This window comes from Erythrolamprus reginae, chromosome 1 (assembly GCF_031021105.1).
Source record: "Erythrolamprus reginae isolate rEryReg1 chromosome 1, rEryReg1.hap1, whole genome shotgun sequence".
In the NCBI taxonomy this organism is placed as follows: domain Eukaryota; kingdom Metazoa; phylum Chordata; class Lepidosauria; order Squamata; family Dipsadidae; genus Erythrolamprus; species Erythrolamprus reginae.
The window spans coordinates 366662453-366682998 of record NC_091950.1 but is presented as its reverse complement, the minus strand read 5'-3'; the positions used below and the strand labels follow the sequence as shown (position 1 = coordinate 366682998).

At 40.2% G+C, this 20546-nt stretch overlaps 1 protein-coding gene across 6 annotated transcripts in view; it reads left to right on the top strand.

Annotated features, from left to right (window-relative positions):
* HHAT (hedgehog acyltransferase) overlaps window positions 1-20546 on the top strand; it is a 190568-nt gene that overhangs the window by 22469 nt on the left and 147553 nt on the right. For 5 of the 6 annotated variants that reach the window (XM_070741265.1, XM_070741247.1, XM_070741276.1 and 2 more), the window contains exons 2-4: window positions 3930-4081; window positions 12519-12580; window positions 19342-19455. In XM_070741265.1, coding sequence (XP_070597366.1) covers window positions 3973-4081; window positions 12519-12580; window positions 19342-19455 — 285 coding nt within the window. In that variant the 5' untranslated portion in view covers window positions 3930-3972. Of the gene's footprint in view, window positions 1-2630; window positions 2652-3929; window positions 4082-12518; window positions 12581-19341; window positions 19456-20546 lie in introns of those variants that run through there. The other variant, XM_070741286.1, reaches the window with a different exon arrangement.

The window sequence follows — 20546 nt, the reverse complement described above, 5'->3', positions numbered from 1 at the left end:
CTTTTTCTGGGTAGGCTGGCTGGGGGATAGGGCGTGCGCACGCACGCACCCCCAACGTTCCAAAGAACCTTCTCCGACCTCCGCTGTGAGAAGGTTTTCTCTGAGCGCTCGCCGCCGTTGCAGCCACCACTGCGGGAGGAGCTGGAGAAAGGGGCCGATCGGGCGGGCGGGCGTCAGCGGCGAGAAGCCAGGGGCGCGAGGGGAGCGGAGGCACTGGGGGATGGGGGCAGCCGCAGAGCCGGCCTCCGCACTTTCATCGCTCCCCACCCCAAACTCCAACGCCCAGCTCCTTACGCGGAACGGAAGAATTAAGCTCTCCTTTTTCCTGCCTTCCTCCTTTGGGGCCCAGCAGGTTTGCGCCGGCAGCGCCCCGCCCAGCTGGAGCTTCCCTAGAAGCTTCACGGCACACCTGCTCGTGTCTCGCGGCACACTAGTGTGCCGCGGCACACCGGTTGGGAAACGCTGCTTTGGAGAATAGGTTGACTCCTTTGTGGCAACCCCTGAGATATTGGAACACTGCTATCATGTCTCCCCTGGTTCTTCTTTTCATTAAACTAGACATACCCAGTTCCTGCAACCGTTCTTCACGTTTTAGCCTCCCGTCCCCTAATCATCTTTGTTGCTCTTCTCTGCACTCTTTCTAGAGCCTCAACATCCTTTTTGCATCATGGTAACCAAAAGTGAATGCAGTATTCCTTACCAAGGCATTATATAGTGGTAGTCCACAAGAGTCGCCTGAGACAAAGCAAATGTGCTTATTTTGTGTGGTTCAGTCGCAAAGTGGCGTCCGAGGTCGTGAGAGCAACACACTTGAGCCTTTCAAGAGGAGTTTGGATGGCCATTTGTCTGAAATGGTGTAGGGACTCCTGCTTGAGCAGTGCGGGCAGGGTGGTGGACCACATGACATACAAAGTCCCTTCCAACTCGAGTAGCAATCTAATCTAAAAAACCCATGGACTATAGCAGGGGTCTCCAACCTTGGCAACTTTAAGCCTGGTGGACTTCAACTCCCCAAATTCCGGGAATTAAAGTCCTCCAGGTTTAAAGTTGCCAAAGTTGGAGACCCCTAGAGTATAGAACAGTGATGGTGAACTTATGGCACAGGTGCCACAGGGGCCACGCGGAGCTATATCTGGCATCGGACCAGAATATCTCCGGGACCGCCTTCTGCCGCACGAATCCCAGCGACCAATTAGATCCCACAGAGTTGGCCTTCTCCGGGTCCCGTCGACTAAACAATGTTGTTTGGCGGGTCCCAGGGGAAGAGTCTTCTCTGTGGCGGCCCCGACCCTCTGGAACCAGCTCCCCCCTGAGATTAGAACTGCCCCGACCCTCCTTGCCTTTCGTAAACTTCTTAAAACCCACCTCTGCCGTCAGGCATGGGGAAACTGAGATAACTTCCCCAGGCCTATATTGTTTATGTATGGTATGTTGTGTGCATGTTTTTAAAATTATGGGTTTTTAGTTTTAATTATTAGATTTGTATTGTACATTGTTTTTCTATTACTGTTGTGAGCCGCCCCGAGTACGGAGAGGGGCGGCATACAAATTTAATAAATAAATAAATAAATAAATACATACATACATACATACATACATACATACATACATAAATAAATCTGCAGGCACACAAGCCATTGCCCTAGCTCAGCTCCAACATGCATGGGTGTGCTGGCCATCTGATTTTTGGCTCACACAGAGGCTCTGGGAGGGCGTTTTTGGCTTCCAAATACCTTCCAGGCAGATGAAGGAAGGCATTTTACCCTACCACGGCTCCAGGAAAGGCTTTGGAGCCTGGGAAGGGCAAAACATGAGCCTATGGGGCCTACCAGAAGTTGGTAAACAGGCTGTTTCCGGCCTCCAGAGGGCCTCCCCAGGCACTGAATTATAGGTGTGGGCACTCACATATGCACGATAGCACGCACGCACGCTCTTTCAGCACCTGAGGAAAAAAAGGTTCACCATCACTGCTATAGCACATCAGCCCCTTCTACTCTTTTTGCCTTCAATCTGTCCCAACATTGCCCCCCCCCCCCCCCCAGTGAATCTTCTCCTTTCATTAGGCAGCCAGAGTACTTGAGCTTCAACTTCAGTAACTCCTTCCTAAGCAGACAGGGTTGATTTCTTTTAGGATTGATTGCTTGATTATGATCTCCTTGCAGTTCAAGAGACTCTCTCTCAAGAGTCTTCTCCAAAGCTGCAATTAGACAGCAAAATGTGCTTGATATGGCACTCCTAGCCAAGTTTGCTTAACAGTGAGTCTCAGCGGGTTGATAGACATCTGTTTACTCTGGTGGGATCAGCCTGTGCCACACTGGACTGTGGCACAAGTTGATCCCACCTATCGTCACCTATAATCACCTGGACTGACTAGCCTCTGGCATCTTTGTGTAGTTTCTGGTAGTGTAATCGGTCCCCTGTTCAAATGCAGCCTGCAGTTAAGGTTCATCAACTAAGGAGGACGTTCTTCTATTTGTTTGGTAGAAAGTATTGTAAAAATCAGAATACATATTTGCTTATATAATGCATTTTTTACAAGGTATAATGCTGAAAAATGCAGTGGGGAAATTGCCCAATAAGAAGGATGGCTGATTTAAAAAAAAGATATTAACTGATCCAATCTTCAACTGATCATCCATCAACCCTTCCAGGTAGCCCAGGGCAGGAAATCAAATCCCTAGCATTACTGCTATCTTTATTGTAAGGCAGAGGTCCCCAAACATGACAATTGGTTTCTAAATTGGGGTTGTTGTTTTTTTTTAAATTAATTTAAATATTAGATTTGTTTATATTGTATTATTATTGCTGTGAGCCGCCCCGAGTCTACGGAGAGGGGCGGCATACAAATCTGATAAATAAATAAACAAATAAACAAACAAACAAACAAACAAACTTTAAGACTTGTGGACTTCAACTTTGTTAATCAAACGTTTGTTGAACAGGAATCTGTTCAATTTAGAAGAGTTTACTCTCAAGGAACTGGGCATCAGATTACAGCGTAAAATTTAGTGTTTCCATTTTAATATTGTTCTTAACCACATAGTTAAGGATAGCAATGTGGAACCTATGATCTTCCTGATCTTGCTTTAAACACTAGTAGCCTCGGCCAACATAATCAATGACGAAAGATCCACCATGCTTCTCCATCCCTGCCACAGGCCCCATTGCCTAGTTGTGGTTCTGCAGCCAGGAACATACTATTATACCTCCCTCTACCCGGGGGTGATTCGCTACTGGTACGGCGCGGATCCATGAACTGGTAGTGGAGGTGTGCAGAAGCAGCATACGCTTCTTCAGTAGCAATGGGATTTGCAACCGATTACTGCCTCTTTCCCTTCCCCAATCAGAAATTACATCTATTTTGAGAGCCAATTTGGCCTGGTGGCAAAGGCACTAGACTAAAAACCAGACTGCAAGTTCATGTAAGCTAAGACGCTTACGGAGTATAAGATGCTCTTAAATTTTAGAGGAGGAAAACAAGGAAAAAAGTATTCTGAACCAAATGGTTTAGTAATATATTATTTAATAAAATACCAGGGTAGCAGAAGATTTTTTACAACCATGTACATGTTTTACAAACGTCAAACTTGACAGCTTAAGAGGAGGAAGCCAGATTTTGGCCTGGAATTTAGGTTGAAAAACCAAGTTTTTCTTTACTTATTTATATTAATATTATCTATATTTTGTAGTTATTTTGTGTGTCTAGCTATCGCTCTGTGTTAATAGATGCATGTGGCTTTTATTTTTGTTTTGCAACATCTCTACTTAGACTCTTCTTCCATCTTCCATTGTCTGTAAGATGAAAAAATGGAGAAAAGGTTTCCAAAAATAAAATTTAAAATTCTTCCTCAACGTTTCTGTGGTTCTGTATGACATTTGTATGTGGGGGGATTTACTAAATACTAAACATGTTATCTCATTGATTTTAGGTGTATTGCTAAGATGTCCTTCTAAGTGTTGAGAAGCCTAAAAATGTTCTTCCAGTCGGAGATTTTGCCTAGATGGGAATTGTGTCTTTACGTGTTTCTTTCTTTCGGCTCCCATTTTTATTCTTTCTATGAAGTCTTCCGAGCTTCTCAAGGTAAGTCTCAGCTTTAGGCCCATTATCTTTTGGTGTTATTTTTTTGCTTTTGTAGTTTTCAATAAATTGAAATAAAAAGTACAAAATAAGTGTTCTGATTTCTGGTAGAAATTTAGCAATTACAAATAACTCTTATTAAATGCATCATTTCATGAATAAAGAAACTCCATTTATTTCTCTGCTCTCCTGTAATTCAAACACATTCCATACAGGTCCTTATCTCTCTTAGCTGCATTTCTCACATTCCTTCTCCTGCTCCACTTAACAAGATTTATTTTCCTAACAGCATGACTTTGAAAAACAACAGAACTGACTGTTAACAACACAGAATTCTTTTGCTTACTTTAACCCGGCAAAAAACACACCCATTTTCTCTTTGAAACTCCACCCTTCTTCTCCACTGACCCCCTGACGTGCCAAACACATCACTACAGTATTTAACCCATTCCTCTCCTTAATATCTTCTTCCAGACCTCTGTTCTCTGTTTTTGGGCCCTTCTGAATTTAGGGTTAACCCAGCGAGCGTCTGATTCTCCCTCGCTAGATCCTGAACTCATAGCCCCATCCTGTGGCTGGCCTCCCACCTGTTCTACTACCTGTAACCCTGGGCCCCCCACTAATTCATAAACACTATCTGAATCCGAGTCCTCAATATCTTCATCATCCTCCCACTGATCAGGAGTATGTACAACAATAAGTAACCATTTTCCTACAATCCCAAGCAGAGCGTTGCATTGAGTCATTTTGCTCGTGCACATTTTTTTAAGAATAGTAGATATGATAAGGTTCTTTCCAATTCATACAACGGAAAAAGAAAGCAACATTCTAAGAATATAATTGGACACATAAGGAATTTGTCTTGGTGCATATGTTCTCAGTGTACATAAAAGAAAAGATAAGTTAGTCAAGAAAATAAGCGACATAGAATAATCTGTATAAGAATAAATGAGTTTGTGATGAATGTGTAGACTGGCATATCTGGTGCCAACATATCTTTTTTCATGTTTTGTTTGATTCAGTTGATTATGTACCATCAAGTTACCTTGATTCTTAGCAGCTACATATCCAGGAAAACATCATCTATTGTGGTGTTCATTGGCAATAGTGATGTGCGATATGTGAGGTCCTGGAAGCCAATTTACATAATGAATCTACAACTTGTGTGTTAAGTTTCTCCAAAAAGACTAAAAGTTGAAGATTTTTTTTAAAAAATTGCCCCTACAGTAATTTCTGTGTATTGGAGATCACCCACTTTGAAAAGGTTTAGATTATACTACATAAGTAGCATCTGCCATTGCATCATATAATTCACAATATACCTACCCACTTTAATAACATCTGCAATACCAGAAGACCCGCTTTGCATAAACTATGACAGGTTTGAATAGCTGTGTGCTGTAAATTTTCCTTTCCTTCTCCTGGAATCCCTACAACCCTGATATCACATTGCAAAAAAGATTTGTTTGAAAGTGCTGTGTAATTTTCTGCTAATTTTTAGTGAGAAATCAAGGGGAAAAGGGTGCAAGGCTTGGATTGGCTTAATTTCCCCCAAACACTCATCCCATCAATTGAGAAAATAGAGAGTGGAAAAGTGAAAATAGATAGATAGATAGATAGATAGATAGATAGATAGATAGATAGATAGATAGAGAGGGAGAAAGAATTCTTTCCTCAGTCAGAGGTCACTATGCCAGGGGCTTCAGGGCTTTAAACCTGAGGACGCCAACTCTCAGAATTCTTCAGCTAGCCATGCTGCCTGGGGAATTCTGGGACTTGAAGTCCACAAGGCTTAAGGTTTCCAAGTTTGGAGACCTCTGCACTATGCTATTGCCTTGTGCCTCAAGACTCTTGGTTATTATAGAACAAAATAAATTTTTGTATGCTTCTACTTAGTGATTAAACACAGATATTGTCACTTACCAGTTCAAAAACATGAGATATATGCCAATTCTTGAATGTATATGTTCAATTTTCTCCTCTTTGGAAGAGTTTTTTAGAGTTGGAATTGGGTTACTCAATATGCTTGGAATAATCTTAGTTGTGTTTGATATGTACAAGAATAAATGTTTCACGTATCTGATACACTGTATTATTGCTTAGCATATGGGCTGGTTACTATCACTAGAATCCACCTCACAAGGTTGTGATAACAGGGAAAATAGTAGAGAAGGAGTATTATGTATGCACCCTGAGCTCTTGAAAAAGCTACCAACCAATAATTAGAATTACTACTGTAAAGTGATTTCTGCTATTCTTCATGTTTTCCACTAGGAGGAGATAGCGTGATAGTTTTTAGAATGTTGAAATAATTAAGGTAGCCAATAACAAGGTGGTTCATATAAACAATTATCATTAGGATGTTAGATGTTTTAGCCTCTTAACATTTCGACTTATTTTTGTCTCTGATTTTTGAACTGATAATCTATCTTAATGTATAGAAAACTAAGGTCCTGATAAGAATACCTTTCATTATTTTAATATCCTCATATTTCAACTGGGAACTCAGTCATCGCAAGAAATGTATAATTCATAGGAACAGATTGAATCTAAGCCTGTTTTTGAGTAATCTGAAACTGCACAAAAGTGTTCAGCAATAATATTTTAGCACGAGAAAGATTCTATGACTGCTGCTGTTTTGAAAATGACCAGATGTGGTCTTTGATAATAGCAATGTGATTTTATTCCAGGATAGTTTATAATGTCGAATGGAAAACTAAGCTTTCCAGAAGCTCAAAAATGTATAAGAAGTTTCTTGAAAAATATACTTAGAAGGTATAGTACTAAACACTAACAGTGTAAATACTAACAGTGAAGTGTAGTAGTAGATTTTTGTCTCAGCAGCATAGTAGAAAGGTGTTAAAATGGAAAAGACTAAATAGAATGAGAAGAAGCTATCGGTAGTAATACAGAATACTAATAGAGTATGTTTCAGTGGAACATGTATAGGTTTTTTGGACCAAAATAGTAATTGTAATAGAATAGGAAACTTGAGTTTCCACTTCAAATGTATTTGGAGAATAGTTTAATTTAACAGCTGGACATTAGTTGTTTCTTTCCTTAGCTTATCCTAAGGTTGCTGGTACCCATGAAATGACATAAATGCCTATTATGATTCTTATTGCTGTTGTTAAACTTCTTAGATATTTATGCTAATTTTCCCTCACTGTACTGTACGTGAGGACATTGCCTTCAAAACAAATGTTTCTATATAATTTGTATGAGCATATCTGAGGTGGCAACGGAAACTATACAGAGAGGTTTTCAAAAAAACATTTGCTTCATTATTGCAGATTAGAACTATTAGATTTGGCGTGACAAAAATGATTTGGAAGACGTGCGGTGCCCATGTACTATCTCTTGGCACTCATTAAATCAAATGTGTCTGCAGCTCTATAGTCCAAGTGCAAAATCTTAATTTATTCATTTATTTATTGTATTTCTATGCCACCCAACTCCCGGAGGACTCTAAATTTCTAGATTAGATGCTAGGATGGGCACTTTTTAATGCAATTATTTAATTTCTGGGATAGACACAAGGAAGCCCCCATTTGGGGTGGGGGTAGTGAGAAGGAATTGGTTAAATCTTTATAAATAAATAAATAAATACTTTATTGTCCTTGTATGTATCTACACAGTATACCCATGCAACATAATTCATAGCAATAACACACATAACAGTAAAAAAACCCATACCCCACCCACCACAAATGCCCCACCCTGAACCACCCAAACATCTACACAACAGACCAAGTAATACTGTCCAACAGCTAGTTTATAATGTCGAATGGAAAGCTAAGCTTTCAAGAAGCTCTGATGGGGACCCTTTAGTTCATTGTTAAGTGCGAGTATAGCTCTGGGATAAAAACTATTCAGAAAACGTGTGGTCCGAGTTTTAATCGTTCTGTATCTTCTCCCAGAAATCAACAGTTCAGAAAGATTATAAGCAGGATTAGAAGAATCTGTGAGAATTTTATGCACCTTCCTAGAACAGCGAGATACTAAGATATCATCCAGGGCAGGTAGTTGGAGCCCAGTGATATTCTGTTTTTTTAAAATAAATATTTTTATTGATTTTTTACAATGTAAACACACACACAACATAAAACAAGTGTTTTGTGAAATGTGCCCATCACCAGACAAACATTCATACTCCACCACCAAATCGGGGGTGTTTCTTGTGTAAACCATTTTAACCCAAGAGCAAAGTATCTATTTACATATTATAAAGTGATTCCAATTTGTTTCTTGTAGCTTGGTCTCGGATTCTACTCGCCATATATCGTCTTACCATGTCCCATCGTCCCATCAGTTGTCGCAAATCAGTTTCATTAACAAAATTCATCCTTTTATCCATAATCTCAAATTGAATGTGATCCACCATGTACCGGTACCAATTTTGCATTGTCAATTTTGTCGCATCCTTCCAACCCAAGACTATTACTGCCTGAGCGCTTTCTATCGCTGCTTGTTTTATTTCTCTAAATTCTCCCATCACATTACTTTGACTAATACTGCCATTTCCTTAGTAATTATCCATCGTATATTTAACATCCTATTAATATCCTCTTGCACTTATTGCCAAAAATTCTGCACTATCGGGCATTCCCAGAACATATGCATAAACACTCCTTTATCTTGGCACCCATGCCAACAAATCCCCTTAACATTCTGCTGAAAGTATGCGAGTTGAACGGGTGTATAATACTACTTATGTAATATTTTCCTTCTCATTTCCTTAACTCTTGTATTCTTTTCCTTATAATCTCCACTATATTTTTCATCTCTTGTGCCTTTACTTGTATCTCACTTTGCCACCATTTAGTCAATCCTTGGATCACATCCCCGTCTGACTGCACTAACATCTTATATAACTTGCTTGCGCCTTGGTACCCTCACTTTTTTCTCTTATTATTTTCTCTAACTCTATCTCCTCCCTAAATAGTGCTTCTTTATTCTCCCTTTCATTCAGATATTTACATATTGCATTTATTTGTAGCCATCTTCTCTTACCCAACCACCATTCTATATGATTTCTACTTGGCCTCCCATTCTTCTCATATAACTCTTCTATCTTAATGTATCCCTCTTCCCTTCAACTCTCCAATAACCCTATTTAGATTTGTTTCGTTATCTCTATTTATTACATATAGTGATGACAGTTTTGATTTATATAATCCTATTTTCCCCTGCCATTTTTTCCAAATTTCCATAGTCCCTTTCATGGGACCTATTAATTTAGCCCAGTGATATTCTGGACAGTTTTAATAGCATATTTTTCAGAGTATAAGACGCACCTTAGTTTTTGGGGAGGAAAATAGGGAAAAGAATCTGCTTACCGGGTATTCATCTGGCTAGTGTCCTTAGTCTGATCAGCCTCAACATATTATTTTATCCCCTGGTTAGGGCTTTGAAAAACCTTTATTTGGAGAGAGTAATAATGAAAGGGCTTGCAAGTCAGTAACAGCTGGGAACATCATTAGCACCTGGAAAGAAACATTCGGCAATGGGGAAAAAACCTGCAAGACTTAGGGCTTGGAAAACATTCTTCACAGAGAATAACAGTGAAAAAGTTTGCAAGCTGGTAAGAGCTGGGAACATTGTTAGCACCTGGTTAGGGCTGGAAAGAAACATTTGGAGCAAGTAGAGAATGAAAAAAACCCACATTCTTTGCAGAGAGTAGCAATGAAAGAGCTTGCAAGCTGGGAACATTGTTAGCACCTGGTTAGGACTGGAAAGAAACATTTGGAGCAAGTAGAGAATGAAAAAAAAATTCTTTGCAGAGAGTAGCAATGAAAGAGCTTACAAGCTGGGAACATTGTTAGCACCTGGTTAGGGCTGGAAAGAAACTTATTCGGAACAGGTTAGAGCAATGAAAAAAACTCTGCAAAGACTTAGGACTTGGAAAACATTCTTCGCAGAGAGAAACAATGAAAGAGCCTGCAAGGTAAGACCTGGGAAGATCATTAAGCAGCTAGTTAGGGCTGGGGAGCGGGGAGGAAAAAGCTACATTCAGAGTATAAGATGCAACCAAATTATCAGCCTCTTTTAGGGAGGAAAAAGGTGTGTCTTATACTCCGAAAAACACAGTAATTCTCTGTAGATCTTTTTTATCCACTACAGAGCTGATCCCATACCATATATAGACCAGCCAACATCTACACACAATTTAGTTGTTTTCCTGGAGTTTGAATAAAAGTCATCTCCCTCTCTGTCATACTGAATAAAAAAATTGGTAGGTCAATGTTTTGTAAGATGAAACGATGTGTAGTCTTTATTTGACTTTATGTGCTTCTGTCCTGCTCATTCTCCTGATGTTGACTTAGTTGCAATTTTCAGTTAGGAAAGGCTGCCAAAGAAATGTACAATTAACAATTAAAATCAGACCTGTAATTAGAGATACTGATCCCTAGGGGTTGGTAATTTTGATTTTTAATTTGATTTTCAGCTTTCTCTCCTCTGCTGGATAACCAGGCTAGGGGGAAAAAAGGAAAGGAAAAATATTCTTAGAGAAAATGATGTTTATTTTGGGCGTCAAAAAAATAAGAGGAAAAACTCATGTCTTGAAGAGATGAATTTCTTCAGCTAGATATTAAAAAGCTCCTCCGAAATCCAAAGGTGATAAATCAAAAGTTTAGTGCTTCGTCTTGAAAGCTGCTTCCCTTCTAAGCTGTGTTCAGTTAATAGCTTGAACTTTTGAGGCATTCTCTCTTGCCAGACTTGAAAATGGAAATTGAATTTTGTTAAGGATTAATTGTTGGAGAGAATCTCTTTGATATCCAAAACATTAGGCATAAGAAATATTTGTAAAGCATTAATTCCTTTTTCCAGCTGTCTTTGTTATTTAATGGTCAGTAAGGCATCGTAAATGCACATACCCTCTTATTGGAACTATTTACTTTATATAGTGGGCAAGTTCAGAAGCAACGTGAAAAAATATTATTTTACTGAAAGAGCAGTAGATGCTTGGAACAAACTTCCAGCAGGTGTGGTTGGTAAATCCACAGTAACTGAATTTAAACATGCCTGGAATAAACCTATAGAAACATAGAAGACTGACAGCAGAAAAAGACCTCATGGTCCATCTAGTCTGCCCTTATACTATTTCCTGTATTATATCTTAGGATGGATATATGTTTGTCCCAGGCATGTTTAAATTCAGTTACTGTGGATTTACCAATCACGCCTGCTGGAAGTTTGTTCCAAGCACCTACTGCTCTTTCAGTAAAATAATATTTTCTCATGTTGCTTTTGATCTTTCCCCCAACTAACTTCAGTTTGTGTCCCCTTGTTCTTATGTTCACTTTCCTATTAAAAACACTTCCCTCCTGAATCTTATTTAATCCTTTAACATATTTAAATGTTTCAATCATGTCCCCCCTTTTCCTTCTGTCCTCCAGACTATACAGATTGAGTTCATTAAGTCTTTCCTGATACGTTTTATGCTTAAGACCTTCCACCATTCTTGTAGCCCGTCTTTGGACCCGTTCAATTTTGTCAATATCTTTTTGTAGGTGAGGTCTCCAGAACTGAACACAGTATTCCAAATGTGGTCCCACCAGCGCTCTATATAGCGGGATCACAATCTCCCTCTTCCTGCTTGTTATATCCATCCTAAGATAAAATACAGGAAATAGTATAAGGGCAGATTAGATGGACCATGAGGTCTTTTTCTGCCGTCAATCTTCTAAGTTTCTATTTATTTATTAGACTTCTATGCCTCCCTTCTTGAAGCGACTCAGGGTGGCGTACAACATTGCTAATTGTTGATTAATTAAGTAATTATTAGCTGATTTGCTTCAGCTAATAAATGAATGAAATGAAATAAGTAGACATGATAGCACAGTGGTTAAGTCAATACAGGTAGTCCTTGACTTACAACAGTTCATTTAGTGACCATTTAAAGTTACAATGGCAGTGAAAAAAGTGACTTATGACAGTTTTTCACACTTAAGGCCATTTCACACACACACACACACACACACACACACAGTCACGTGATCAAAATTTGGCTGCTTGACAACTGACTCATATTAATGATAGCTCGAGTGTCCCGGGATCCTGCGATCAACTTTTGTGACCTTCTTATAAGCAAAGTGAATGGGGAAGCCAAATTCACTTAACAATTGTGTTACTTACTGCAGTGATTCACGTAACAACTGTGGCAAAAAAGGTTATAAAATGGGACAAAATCCACAATTTTGCTTAGCAACAGAAATTGGGCAGGTTGTGAGAGTTGTATATCTTATTTATTGACAATTCCTGATATATTGACATATTTTGTAGCCACTCATACTTCCCTTAGAAAAGTGACTCACAGGCCTTAGTACGGTTTCATTCTAACAATACTACTTGGAATGTATTTTTCTTATGTCTTTTCTTTGTAAGACTGATAATATTGTGCTATTTCTGTTTCACTACGATTTTCTTATTTGTGCAGAATACGAAGAAGAACTTGATAGAAAATTTGAACTGGAGAAAAACACCCTCGGGTTGAGGAAGGTAAGGCCAGTGAGATTAATTAAAGTGCATTGAAATGTGATTGTGATTGAATGACAGTAAGCAGAGCTTTGAGGCTCAACCATATTGTGTTAAAGTACATTCAGGATGAAAGTAGAGCATTTTTCTACAAATGATGATAAAACCTCTGTCCGTCCAGTGAGAAATAACTTGTCAAATTGTCATGCTATGACTCGTCAATTAATATGGCTTGTAGTACTTAAAAGAAAAATAGAATGAGCACTGTGTTAAATTTTTTATATTTATTTATTTATTTACATTTATAAGCCACCCATCTCCAAATAATATACAAAAGTTAAAATGCCATGATAAAAAAAAAATTCATCCATCAATCATTCAGTTAGGCCAGAGCAAGGTATTGGTGCTCAACGGCCCTCCCAGTCGTGCCGGCAAACATGAATTTTTAGAGCCTTTCAAAAGGCCAGGAGAGTAGGGTGGTGCGAATCTCCAGAGGAAACTGGTCCCAGAGTGCCAGAGCCACCACAGAGAAGGCCCTCCCCCATGGTCCCACCAGCTGTCATTGTTTGGCTGACGGGACACAGAGGAGGCCGACTCTGTGGCATCTGATCGGTCGTTGGGATGTGTGAGGCAGAAGATGATCCCGCGACATGAGTGATATCGAACTGGCCAAGCCCACTCTGACCATGCGCCTCCCCAGATCCTCAAGGTCAAACACAACCCTGATGCAGCCCTCAATGAAATTGAGTTTGACACCCCTGCTGTATAGCCATGAGTGCTGTTGTCTCTGCAGGGTGGGCTAAAAGAGTCAACACTGTATAGTTAGTCCTCAACTTACAACCACAATTGAGCCCAGAATGTATATTGCTAAGTGAAACACTTGTTAAATGTGTTTTGCCCCATTTTACGACTTTTCTTGCCACATTTGTTAAGTGAATTGCTGCAATTTTTCGAGACTGCCTTCTACCGCACAGCTCCCACCAACCGGTAAGGGCCCACAGAGTTGGCCTCCTTTGGGTCCCATCAGCTAAACAGTGTTGGCTGGCGGGGTCGCGGTGGAGGGCCTTCTGTGTGGCGGCTCCGGCTCTCTGGAACCAGCTAGCTCCTGAGATCCGTACTGCCCCTACCCCACTGGCCTTCTGGAAAGCCGTAAAGATCTGGTTTTTCCGGCAGGCCTAGAGCTGTTGAGCAAAAAAGGTATCATCTAGATACAGCCACAAGAGATATGCATACTTTTAATATGTATTTTAAATTATCTTTTTAAATCATTCTTTTAAAGATGTTTTTCTTTGTTGTAAGCTGCCACAGTCCATTGGGAGTTGGGCAGCACATAAAATAAACTAATAAACTAATAAACTAAACGAATAAACTAATAAACTAATAAATAAACTAATTAATAAACTAATAAACTAATAAACAAACAAACAAACAAACAAACAAACAGTTGTTAAATTAGTAAGACAGTTTGTTAAGTGAATCTGGCTTCCCCATTGACTTTATATGACACAAGGTCATAAACGATAATCACATGACCCCGAGAAACTGCAACCGTCATAAATATGACCCAGTTGTCAAGCAACCAAATGGAAATCATGTGACCATGGGGATGCTGCAACAGTTGTAAGTGTGAAAAATGATCACACGTCCCCTTTTTTCATTACTGTTTTTAACTTCAAATAGTCATTAAATGAACTGTTGAAAGTCACAGTGGAAGCCCTGCACCTTTATACATGCATGGAACATTGATACTTGTGTACAGCTTGTTTTGACTCCCACTGTGGGTACTAAAGCTTGAGTGTGCAAATAACTGCAATAACTCACACTCACCTTTCAGTGCCTTCTGTCTCTTAATAAAATAAGCTAAAATTGCTTGGAAAACATGAAATATTTTTTTTCTTTTGGGTACCTCAAAATATTGAATATTATTACACTAAAAAAACCTAGACTCAATTTCTTTTTTTTTAATGTGTTGCCTTATATCTGAAAACATGCCCATGTTTGAGTATGTTTTCAGAAAAACAGATATGTTTTCAGATATAAGGTTATTTGGGATATTTGAGGCATTGTAAGTTTAGGTGCAGATATGAATCAGAGCCCACCTCTTTTTAATTCTTTTTTTCAAGCTTCAGCCAACTTTTCCTCTGGTCAGCATCTTCAGTAATTTTGGTTGTGCTGAGTTGAGCTAAGTTTCACTTTTATAGATTAGTTTCATTTGGAGTACTTAGTGATGTTCACCTTAGAAGACTTGTTTTGGCATGGCAAGCTGATGTCAGGCCTGGAAGCTATCTTTTGCATTGGGCCTTCAGGCCTGCCACATTTACTGCTGAGGGAAGTTGGGAGGGGGGAATTGTATGGTGCTGGGGTGATATATAGTCATATTAATATGCCTTTCTCAGAGAGTCAAGGACATCTTGCCCTGTATCTGGAGGGGTGTGACTGGGAGGCATCTTGGGACAGTACTTTGATTGGACCAAGCGAGGGACATGTGGGTGGCTGAGCAGAGACTTGAACTTTCTTTTGGATGGGGAAAACTTGGAAGCTTTCAGATTCAGGTTACGCAGATGTGCCAATATGACATCTCTAATAAAATGGAACTTTGAGGAACATCAAGCCTCGAATATTATTTTGTTTGGGGTGTTACTTGGAACCCTGACAGCCGAATAGTGACCTATTAAAGGATGCTTATTAACATAGGCATACTTTTCTGAATTAGGGCTCTTGTATCATACAATGGTTGAGAATGTACAATTTAAAAAGCTAGTGGATTTTGGGGTATAAATTCATAGCCCTTTCCTTAATAAAGTTCTGCCACACGAATCCCAGTGATCGATTAGGTCCCACAGAGTTGGCCTTCTCCGGGTCCCGTCGACTAAACAATGTCGTCTGGTGGGTCCCAGGGGAAGAGCCTTCTCTGTGGCGGCCCCGACTCTGGAACCAGCTCCCCCCGGAGATTAGAACTGCCCCCACCCTCCTTGCCTTCCATAAACTCCTTAAAACTCCCCTCTGCCGTCAGGCATGGGGGAATTGAGGCATTCCCCCTCCCTCCCCTGGGCCTATATAATTTATGTATGGTGTGTCTGTGTGTATGTCTGGTTTAATAATGGGTTTTTAAAATGTTTTTTAAATTTATTAGATTTGTTATGAATTGTCTTATTGTATGCTGTGAGCCGCCCCAAGTCTACGGAGAGGGGGGGGCATACAAATCTAATTTATAATAATAATAATAATAATAATGTTATATAAGTCATAGAAATAACTTTGTTAGTATATAGAACGTAATCTACTTGGGTGTTGCCATACAGTAACTAACTACAGTATGTTAGTTTATATAAATGTAAAGACTGTACCTTTAAGGAAATATTACTGGTTGGCCATAAGAGGGCGCCAATACCGTTCCCTTTGGGAGGAGTTACTTTGAGATATATTTTGCCGTGAGCTGTATTCTTGCTGTGTGTGTGGGTTGTAAACTATTAGAGTATTATATTGTTGATTCTGTATATTTGTAAATAATGACATTGTTGCATATACATTGATACTAAGTCTGAGTCATTGTCTGGCTAATCCACATTTCCTACACCATGACAACTCTGCTTAATGTATCTTGAAGGCTTTGTACCGAGACGTACTAACAAACTTCTAGCCAGTAGAGGGGGGGTAATTCTACAATTCTTTCCTGTGCAATCCCATATCTTTTAAAAAATCTATTGTCCACCATACCTTTTAAAAACCACCCATAAATGTGCGTGTGTGCGCGTGCGCGCATGTGCATGCATCTTGGAGAATTAAGTATAATTCTAAGATTTTAATATAAAGAAAATTTGACAATTTTTGGATGACAGCCATGAGTGTTTGCCTTTCTTAGAGATGTTATCTAGTTACCCTTTCATAACTGTTAATATTCCTGTGCTGTGCTTTGTTTGCACAAAGCCGAAAGCACCAGACGGAAGATGACGAGTGGGACCTTGTTGAAATGTTGCCAGGAGTCTATCAACTGTACACAGGAAAAGACCCGTATATGCTAAGACCTACATACCTATACCCAGTGAAGGGCTACCTAATTTTTTACTACCACCCTGTGGGCGTGGCTTATGCAGGATGCCATTCCCCTTTTAATCCCGGAGCCTTTCGGTCGCATTTAAGGAGGCAGTTCTCTGGGCACTTGGAAAGGGAATAAACTACTTCGCTGCCTCCCATACATCCGGCTTCAGCCAAACCAAGGAGTCACCACAGTGAAGGAAAGGCGCCGGCTACAAAGTGAGAGGAAAAGGGAACCCTTCAGCATGGGAAGGAAAAGGAAGCAGGTAGTAGCAGCAGCAGATGTCCTGCATTTTTTTTCATCTTTCAGTGCAAATTGGGTGCTCTGGGGTGGACTTTAAAAATATCAGGGGATTCAAGTGAGAAAGAACCAACTAAGAATGCCTTACAGCCAGTCACTAAGGCTAGTTCTTACTAGCAACAGTGAATGTACATTGAACTGCCTCTGCGGTAAGCTTTGTATTGCAATAAAAAGACTTGTTCAAAAAGCTAGAGATATTGCATTGAAGTGCTGAAACCTAGAGTATAGCAGAAACTGGCAATTTCATGTAGCTACAGTTCTCACCACTGGCATGTATAGGAAAAAATGAATTAGAAAGTAAATATATTAATGCATTTCCCACACTGTGAGGTGCTTATATCTGAGTGGCAAGATATGGGTAATAGGAAAGCTAGCAACCTATTTTGTGTTTTTAATACCACATTCTCTGCTAATGTCCAAGGTTTCTATAAAGTATTACAGTGGTGCCTCTGCTTACGAACTTAATTCGTTCCATGACCAGGTTCTTAAGTAGAAAAGTTTATAAGAAGAAGCAATTTTTCCCATAGGAATCAGTGTAAAAGCAAACAATGCATGTGACTGGGGAAACCACAGGGAGGGTGGAGGCCCTGTTTCCTCCCAGGAGAGTCCTAGAAAGGCCACACAGAGGCTTCTCCCTGCCTTTTCCTGCCCTGTTTCCTCCCAGGAGATTCCTAGAGAGGCCCCACGGAGGCTTCTCCCTGCCTTTTCCAGCCCTGTTTCCTCTCAGGAGATTCCTAGAGAGGCTCCACAGAGACTTCTCCCTGCTTTTTCTGGCCCTGTTTCCTCCCAGGAGATTCCTATAGAGGCCCCACATAGGCTTCTCCCCGTCTTTTCCGGCCCTGTTTCCTCCCAGGAGATTCCTAGAGAGGCCACACAGAGGCTTCTCCCCGTCTTTTCCAGCACTGTTTCCTCCCAGTAGATTCCTAGAGAGGCCCCACAGAGGCTTCTCCCTGCCTTTTCCGGCCCTGTTTCCTCCCAGCAGATTCCTAGAAAGGCCCTATGGAGGCGTCTCCCCCCTTTTCCGTCCCTGTTTCCTCCCAGGAGATTCCTAGAGAGGCCCTATGGAAACGTCTCCCTGTCTTTTCCAGCACTGTTTCCTCCCAGTAGATTCCTAGAGAGGCCCCACAGAGGCTTCTCCCTGCCTTTTCCGGTTACAGTTTCAGAGGCTTGGGTTTTTAAGTGGAAAATGGTTCTTGAAAAGAAGCAAAAAAATCTTGAACACCCGGTTCTTATGTAGAAAAGTTTGGAAGTAGAGGCGTTTGTAGGTAGAGGTACCAGTGTATTTGGAAATGATTTTTTGTTGTTTGTGCATTTCTTGGCAAGAAATGGTTTACTGTTGCCTTCTTCCTGAGGCTGAGAGTAACTGACTGACTCAAAGTCATCAAGCTGGCTTTGTGTCTAAGATGGGAATAGAGCTCATGATCTGATTTCTAATCTGCTGCCTTAACCACTGTACCAAACTGGCTGTCATTGAAATTATTACTTAAAAACTATTTATGGGATTCTTATAACTGCAAAAAAACAGAAACAAAAGATTAAATGGATAAAAGCTCCTACAACCTTCACCGACAGCTTTGCTAAGTCTTGCAAGTCATGTTTTATGCAATAAATCATTTTGTGTAAGAGTCCTGTATTTTTTCTGGTTCCTAGCATGAAATATTACAATGATGTGTTCATGAGCTTCTCAGGGTTGGGTCTCTATAATGCAGTGGTTCCCAACGTTTGTGTGTGTATGTATGTATGTATGTATGTATGTATGTATGTATGTATGAATTTATTTATTTGTTTGTTTGTTTGTTTGTTTGTTTGTTTGTTTGTGTGCCACCCCTCTCCGAAGACTTAGGTGGGGCACCGCTACTATAGTGTGTATCTCCTTCATCTTCAGCTAATATTGGAATGTTTGGGAAATGATAGGGATTTCAGCACCGAACATCTTACATGTTCTATTTCTGTACAGTGTTCCCTCGATTTTCACGGGGGATATGTTCTGAAACCGCCCGTGAAAGTCAAATTTCCGTGAAGTAGAGATGCGGAAGTAAATACACCATTTTTGGCTATGGACAGTATCACAAGCCATCCCTTAACACTTTAAACCCCTAAATTACCATTTCCCATTCCCTTAACAACCATTTCCCATTATTACTGGTACTCACCATTGAATAAGACACTTAGTGATCCTGATATTTATAAACATAATTATTTATTAACAATAATATATTTTTTTGTTATTTGCAAAAATTATTAGTTTGGCGATGACGTATGATGTCATCGGGCGGGGAAAAACCTGGTATAGAAAAAAACCCGTGAAGTATTTTTTAATTAATATTTTTTTAAAAAACGTGGTACAGGCTATTCGCGAAGTTTGAACCCGCGAAAAATCGAGGGAACACTGTATAAGTAAGCTCATTTTAAAAGAGTTTAATGACAGTTTGATTTCCTTCATGTCTAGGATCCAGTTGATTTTGAATGGAGTTTCTGGATGGAATGGGGCAAAGGCTATATACTGTGGCTTCTTTTGGGCCACTTGTTGGTATCGCTGGTATCCAGCATTTATATGGAAAAGGTATGTGATTTTGTTTTCTACTAAACATTTTCTCATCTGCTTGCTACTAAAATTATAATAGACTGTAACTAAAATGACACTAATCTGTAATTAGAGTACAACTGCTAAAATCAGTGATGGCGAACCTATGGCACAAGTGGCACAGGTTGTACGCAGAGTCATATCTGCCGGCGCACGAGCCATTGCCTTAGCTTAGCTCCAATGCACCTGTGCACTCTGGCCACTGATTTTTAGTTAAGAGGCTCTGGGAGAGCATTTTCAGCCTACAGAGGGCCTCCAGGCGGGCAGGGGAGGGCATTTTCACTTTCCCCAGGATCTAGGGCAATGTTTCCCAACCCTGGCAGCTTGAAGATATTTGGACTTCAACTCCCAGAATTCCCCAGCCAGCGAATGCTGGCTGGGGAATTCTGGGAGTTGAAGTCCAAATATCTTCAAGTTGCCAAGGTTGGGAAACACTGATCTAGGGAAGCCTCTGGAGTCTGGAGAGGGCAAAAATGGGCCTATTGGGCTCACTGGAAGTCAGGAAATGGGCCATTTCCGGCTTCCAGGGGGCTTCACTTGGGGCAGGGTAAGCTGTTTTTGCCCAACCCAGACATTGAATGTGCTTTTGGCACCTGAGGGGAAAAAAAGGTTCACCATCATTGGCTTAAATGACATAGTTTGTCAGTTCTGTTATTGCTGTTGTGTTGGCATCTTCCCTTCCTTCAGTGATGTTTCAGGCTGATCACTCTGTTGGACGGGATACAACGGAATCAGGGGCTTCTTCTCATTGATACGTTACTGATATGAAAGACTTTCTTGTGAATGTGGTATTGTCTTTCCCCCGTGAATACAATCTTTGTGTTCACCAAAGATTGAAAGGGACTCAGCAATGCTTCTGGATTCTCCACTGTAACAGGAGCTACAACAATTTTTTTTAATGGCAAAGAATTTTTTTATTTTTTTCTCTCCAATCACAGTACAATAAAAATTATAACAACAACATCAAATTGTTTTACAATGAATCAATTTCAGGAAGTTATAGAATACAATGCTACCACCTTCACTTTTGACATCTGAATAAAAATAGCTGCCCAATTTTTTAATGCTAT